The 7,192-nt window shown below is 35.4% G+C and overlaps 1 protein-coding gene across 1 annotated transcript; it reads right to left on the bottom strand.

The window, feature by feature from the left end:
• Positions 1-412: 412 nt before the first annotated feature.
• On the bottom strand, positions 413-5,766 carry rpusd2 (RNA pseudouridine synthase domain containing 2). The gene is made up of 3 exons (XM_073827329.1): positions 5,098-5,766; positions 3,581-3,877; positions 413-1,406 (listed from the first exon to the last, which is right to left on the bottom strand). The coding sequence occupies exons 1-3, from the start codon at positions 5,758-5,760 to the stop codon at positions 618-620; spliced, it is 1,749 nt and encodes a 582-aa protein (XP_073683430.1). The 5' UTR covers positions 5,761-5,766; the 3' UTR covers positions 413-617.
• Between the last annotated feature and the right edge of the window lie 1,426 nt (positions 5,767-7,192).

The raw sequence follows: 7,192 nt of genomic DNA, 5'->3' as shown, positions 1-7,192 counted from the left end.
AGAAACCTGTAAATGACTGCCAGACCCTATACAACCTGACAAAGCTTGAGAGGTGAGGCGAAGAATGTTAGATAATTGCCAAATGTTGAAACTTGACACTGTAAAGGTGCTTCAGCTCCTTTAAGCTAAAGTACTGAGTTAAGGGTATGAATACTTATGCAATGTACTTATTTCAGTTTTTTTATTTTTAATAAAGTTAGTTGTGACCATTCTGTTTTTGCTTTGTCATTATGGTGTATGGAGTGTTGACTGATGTGGGAAAAAAAGTTATTTAAAACAGTTAAAACGTAAGGCAGCAATATAAAACATGAAAAAATAAGGCAAGGCACTCTAAGAAATATTTAAAAACCTCAGTTTCATTTCTATAACATGGTATTCTGAAGAAGGAAAAAAACATTTTCATTCTCTCAAAACAAGTATTTTATTGCTGTATGCTCATGTCAGATGAAATGTCCTTCTTAACTATAAAGAACAGAGATGCACCACTACTGACTAATAAATACACAAATCTTAAATTAAAAAAGTAATTTTGAATTCACTAAGAATATATTCAGCAATCAAAAGGAGTTGTTTTGTAATCACATGTGGTAATATCAGGTAATGCATCTGATTGAAGTTTAATCCTGAAGCCAGTCTTCTTTAGCCCAGTCAGGCATTTGGGTGGCGTATTCAAAATCTGGCCCTTTGTATCGTAACGCATGTAGGTACATAATGAAATCCTTCTCTGTTGGGTCAGGTCGCACAATTTTACACTCGCCACATAATTTATCTCTGACAAAAGCATTTGATTTTGCAGTTCTGGAGGTTTCATCTGTCACTGAATCCTTTTCTTTATGAGCGCCGTTCATCTCGCCCTCAATCTCAGCTGCAGATGTGCTCTTGTGAAGTTCTTGACTACTTTCTGCCTTCACTTCCTCCTGTATCAGTTTACAGGAACCGTCATCACACGCAGCACCACTCGACTCAGGTGCAGTTATTTGATCATTGTGTCCATGCTTTTTGGAAACCTCTTCATCAGGCAAATCCAACAAGTGTAGACTCTCTTTTGAACGATGCTCTTCTATAAGAGCTTCCAGAAGCTGCTCATCACTCATACCCACTAGCCCTCCTTTGGCTCTGTTTGGACCCCATGCAGAAGACCCGTAGATGGGATCGTTGAGGATGGGAAAGCCGAGGAACTGAAGATGAACACGAATCTGGTGAGTACGTCCTGTGAGAGGCAGGCAGCGGACCAGGCTAGAGCGGCCGTTATAGCTCAGTCTCTGGAAAACTGTGCGGGATTCTTTGCCTTTGGGATCCACCCTACAGAGGCCCACACGGAAGGATACTACTAGGATGGGTTCCTCACACACCACCTCACTCTCTGGAAACTCTCCTTCCACACGACAAACGTATTCCTTCTCTAACTGTGATAAAACAGAGAAAGTATGGTTAAAGTATGCATGAAATGAAAATCCAAACATTTGTAATAAAAAAAAAAATAAAAATAAATTTTATATATATATATATATATATTCACTGCATACACAATGTAATTTCTAGATATTATACAATTTAACTAAATTATCAACAAATTAATAAATTGTGGGAGCAAATTCTTAATTTGTGGCCACGATATCCAATTTTTCAAGCTTATTTTATTCACATTTAAAATGTAGTCAAATGACATCAAAATAATATTAATAATTCACTTTTCAAACTGAAAAATAGTCAAAAGTTAACATACACCTTGCAGTATCAGTCCTGGACAGTTAAACTGTTAGAAAAATCCTTCAGGTCCCACAAATTCTTTGTTTTTTTCAGCATTTTTGTGTATTTGAACTCTACCCAACAATGACTTTATGATTATGAGATCCATCTTTTCACATTGAGGACAACTGAGGGACTATTACAGAAGGTTCAAATGCTCACTGATGCTTCAGAAGGAAACATGATGCATTAAAACATGATGAGCTGGGGGGTGAAAACCTTTTAAATTTGAAGATTAGGGTAAATCTAAAGCTTCTAAAGGGCAGTACTAAATTAAAAAAATATATATATATTTCAGGGAAAATAAGAAAAATTGTACACATTCATTCTGATCAAAAGTTTTCACCCCCAGCTCTTAGTGAATCTTGTTTCCTTTTGAAGCATCAGTGAGCATTTGAACCTTCTGTAATAGTTGCATATGAGTCCCTCAGTTGTCCTCAGTGTGAAAAGATGGATCTCAAAATCATACAGTCATTGTTGGATAGAGTTTAAATACACAAAAATGCTAAAAAAAAAAAATTGTGGAACCTGGTGGATTTTTCTGAAGAACAGCAGGCAGTTTAACTGTTCAGGACAAATAAGGGACTCAGGAACAACTATCACTAAACAATGTAATTTTCAAAAATGTAACTATTATTGTCTCTTGTGGACTATGTGCAAACATATTTTCTGTGAAATATCTTATTCAGGTCAGTACTAAATAAAAAATAACATTCATTCTGTATGATCCCTCTTATTTCAGCAAAATAATTAACATTTTGCAGATTCTGCAAGGTGTATGTAAACTTTTGACTTCGACTGTAACTGTGCATTCACACCGCCGCCGGCGAGAGCGTCAAAGTGGCCGGAAGTCATTCATTTTCAATGTGAGCTGGCGGCGAGCTCCAGGCGAGAAGCGGCACGGCGTGTTTTGGACGGTGTGGGCGTTGTGAAGAGTTTAAGTCAGGTCAACTTTATGGTAATGAGCTATGACGTGGCTCGGCGGCAACCAATCAGAATGGGGAAGTTCACTGCTTGACAGGTTTCCAAAGAACGCAGTCCTGTAAACTTTGGTTCCGGCCAAGGAAAATTTAGTTCCTGACCACAAATGCCACACCACACAAATGGCTTTTAATTGGTTTATTTCGTTAGCAAACATGTAACTACAATTAAATTCAATTTCTTATTTTCACGTTTAAAATATTTAATGAGGTTAACTTACACCCTGCTTGTGGTCAGTCTGCACAAGATCGACATGCTTGCTTGCTTTGCGGCCGCTTTAAATACAAGACCTTTCTACAGCGTTGCTGGCAGGGCGGCCAGAGCAAATTTTGACACTCTTGCCGGCGGCGGTGTGAACGCACAGTTACTAATTACATGTAATCTGGATTACATAATCAGATTCCAAAAATGAAGTACTTCTAATTGGATATAAATTTATTTTCAATTTAATTAATTTCACTAACCACCTGCAGTTCCGTTGGGAAATCTTGACATAATGTAATGTTTATTACAACAAATAATATATTTTCTCTCTACATATTCTAAAACATATCTCTCTCTGCATTTTTATATCAGTATGGAACATGATTATCCTATTTAAATCAATGTGATAAATGAGTTAGGTCCAAAGTTATCTAAAAGTTGTCAGATTAATACACCTAAAATGTGTCATGTAACGGATTAGGTTACTAAGTACTAACTATTTTGGTCATGTAATGTGGAATCAGTCATTTTCTGCATTTATACTATGTAGCTTTTACCTACATCTACAATTCAAACTAACTGTGAATGACAGAATGCAGAATTTTTAAGACTGTACACCATGTGTCACTCAGAAATGTTCTCTTACCTGTCTCTCTCGAACCATTGCATCCAGTTTTTTGGAAACCTCGAGCGTACGAGCAAACAGCAGCACACCTGAGGTCAGACGATCCAGTCGATGTACTGTATGGAGGCCACAAAGGCCATTCTCCTTCCCCAGAATAAAAATGACAGTATTGTGACGGTAGCGCCCACAAGGATGCACAGGAAGTGAGGCGGGTTTATCCACCACCACCACTTCACCATCATCCACCAGAACCTCCAAGGGCTTCCCAATCACAGGAGGTTCATGTCGATGCACTGTGTTCCTCATAAAGTCATTATTCTAGACGCGAGAAAGAGATACAAAACAATTAAACAAACATGAACACACATGAATTAACAGTCAATGAGTATGGCAAGCCATTTTAGCCTAAAATATTACTCGTCGTAATCGCATTTTTACTAGTAACAATTCAATTAGAGAGCTCTATAATTAAATTTTTACTAGTAACAATGCCAGTTAGAGAGCTCTACAAATTAATTTTTACTAGTCATATGTCTCCACTGACTTCCATTCATTTTTAATTACAGAGCTCTACAATTGAATTCTTACAAGAATTACAATTAGAGAGCTCTCTAAATGATTTTTTACTAGTAATAATTCCAGTTACAGAGCTCTCTAATTCAGTTTTTACTAGTAACAATTCCAGTTAGAGAGCTCTCTAATTTATTTTATTACTAGTAAAAATGCAATTACAGAGCTCTACAATTCCATTTTTACTAGTAAAAAAACACTTTAAAGATATGTTTAATTGCAGAGCTCTGTAACTGAATTAAAGAGCTTTCTGATTCAGTTCTTACTAGTAACAATTCACTTAGAGTGCTCTATAATTAAATTTTTACTAGTAACAATGCCAGTTAGAGCTCTCTAATTCAATTCTTAATAGTAACAAATCCAATTAGAGAGCTTTACAAATTAATTTTTACTAGTCATATGTCTCCATTGATTTTTAATTACAGAGCTCTACTATTGAATTATGACTAGTAAGAATTTCAATTAGAGATCTCTACAACTGAATTATTACTAGTAACAATTCCAATTATGAGCTCTCTAAATAAATTTTTACTAGTAAGAATTCTATTTAGAGAGCTCTCTAGTTCAACTGTTACTAGTAAATAACCACATTAAAGATATGATTAATTGCAGAGCTCTGTAACTAAATTTAAGAGCTTTCTAATTCAGTTCTTAGTAACAATTTAGAGTGCTCTCTAAATAGAATTCTTACTAGCAAAAATTTACTTAGAGAGCTCATAATTGTTACTAGTAATAATTTAATTGTAGAGCTCTGTAATTAAAAATCAATGGAAGTCAATGGAGACATATGACTAGTAAAAATTAATTTGTAGAGCTCTCTAATTAGAATTATTATTAGTAAAAAATTAATTATAGAGCTCTCTAATTGAATTGTTACTAGTATAAAATGCAATTACGACGAGTGACGCTTAGAATATTTTAGGCTGAAACGGCTTGCCATAAATGAGTGTCGTCACAAAATGCCTTACCTTCAATATTATATTCAGGTCATCCACAGGTGTTTCGTTCAGTTTAATACGCCCCTCTTTGACAGCACTATTGTAGTAGTCAATGGACTCCGCTCGGAATTCACTCTTAAAAACCTCAAGTAGTGTTTTACCAATCCAGCGTCCCTTACAGTAAGTCGTAAAATCAAAATAATACGGGTACACTTTGCGAAGACCGCCTTCAAAATAGTAGGAGGTTTCCGCAAAGTGTTCTTGGCTGAAACTCACTCCAGGGTTGCGCTTCTGCGGAGGAGGCACGTACCGTTCTCCGCGACGCAGCTGTTTTCCGCACTTCTTTTGCTTCTTACGTTTGCCCTGTTTGTTTACGTCTGCCTCATCCCTCTCCTCGTTTTTACGTTTACCGCAATTTGTTTTAACAGTGCTGTCTTCAGTGGTGTCTTTAGTCTCCATGTCGTGTACTGCAGTGTAGGACTGTTGTTTTGAGAAGTTCAAGTGTATAAAGGAGACTTGCGCACTATTTGTCCAGACATTTAGCGCTGTCCGTAGCGTTCCCAGAGTCTTAGCACTTTTGTTTTTGTTCCGATACAAGTGTCTCAGAAAATGAATGTTTTCTCTTTTTCCAAAGCAAAAAAGTAATGCATTTAAACCTGCTGCCCTTCCCTTCACACACGTGAACCATGCCATCCAGCGTCTCAGTGACAGAATTATTTCCGTCTTCGGTTGATGACGTCATTTGACGTCACGTATTTACAAATTAGTTTACCGAGTAAATTTTGTATATCTAATAAGGTTAAGGAGATTCATTATGAAATTCTTCATAAAATGTATCCTGTTAATTTTACCTGTTTCTAAATATTCTGATGTTGATGAGTCTTGCTCGTTTTGTGGCTTTGTTGAGGAAACAGCTGCACATTTGTTTTTTGATTGTGGTGTTACTAAAAAATTATGGATTTTACAGATAATGTACTCACCCCCTTGTCATCCAAGATGTTCATGTCTTTCTTTCTTCAGTTGTAAAGAAATGATGTTTTTTGAGGAAAACATTTCAGGATTTCTCTCCATATATTGGACTTCTATGGTGTTTTTAATCTCAGAGTATACACAGAGCTAGACAAGATGAGCATTTGAGGTTAACAAGTATATAAATTGTAATTTTTATTAGAAAATAACCGATCGTTTTGCTAGATAAGACCCTTCTTTCCTCGGCTGTGATCGTTTAGAGCCATTTGAAGCTGCATTTTGGAAGTTCAGCCTCAGGGGCACCATAGAAGTCCATTATATGGAGAGAAATCCTGAAATGTTTTCCTCAAAAAACACAATTTCCTTACAACTGAATGACAAGGGGGCAAGTACTGTTAATTATCTGTAAATTTTTGATCTGAAAGTGAACTACTCCTTTAAGCTCCTATGTTTCTAGCCTTACAAATGTGACCCATACTTTCAACCTCAAAGATGTTACTTTTTTATTATGAAAATCCAAAACAATTATCTGTTGAATATGTTGTTAACTTTCTTATACTGAATGCAAAATTTTTCATTCGTAAGCAAAAATTGCTTAAATCTCCTGTTTTCTTGCTGAACTTGATTCTCTTGTTTCTTCTCTTAGACTTTTAAATAACAAAAAGAGCACCACAATTTTATTGCATTATGACAATTTTTCTAAAAGGATGTAAGTTATTTTTATACTTTTCTTTTCTGTATGGATAACACCATAATTTGATGTATGCAAATCCAGAATATATTTTTTTTCTGTTTTTATCTTATGAATGTTCTTTACACACATTAAACAAATTTTAAGCAGTTTTTTGGTGCAAAAAAGCAATTTTCCCAATGAGACTCACTTATCTCATATCTTTTTACAAGAATGAATTTATTTGTCTTTTTAAAACAATTTTTTAAATGCAGTTCTATACATTTATGTACAGTCAAACCAAAAATTATTCAGACAGATATAATATTTGATTGATTTATTTTTTACAAGTGGGTGCAGGACACTATAGGTCATTTATGTAAGTAAGGATCACAAAAAAACTGTGACATATTATACCCAACTTTGACCTGACCATGTTTTGCTTACGAGTTTTGTCTTTAATTGCTAATGCAACCTTTTTTTACA

This window comes from Garra rufa, chromosome 21 (genome assembly GCF_049309525.1).
Source record: "Garra rufa chromosome 21, GarRuf1.0, whole genome shotgun sequence".
NCBI lineage: Eukaryota > Metazoa > Chordata > Actinopteri > Cypriniformes > Cyprinidae > Garra > Garra rufa.
Note: the sequence above shows the minus strand (reverse complement) of the source record. Positions and strands in the feature narration are given on the sequence as shown.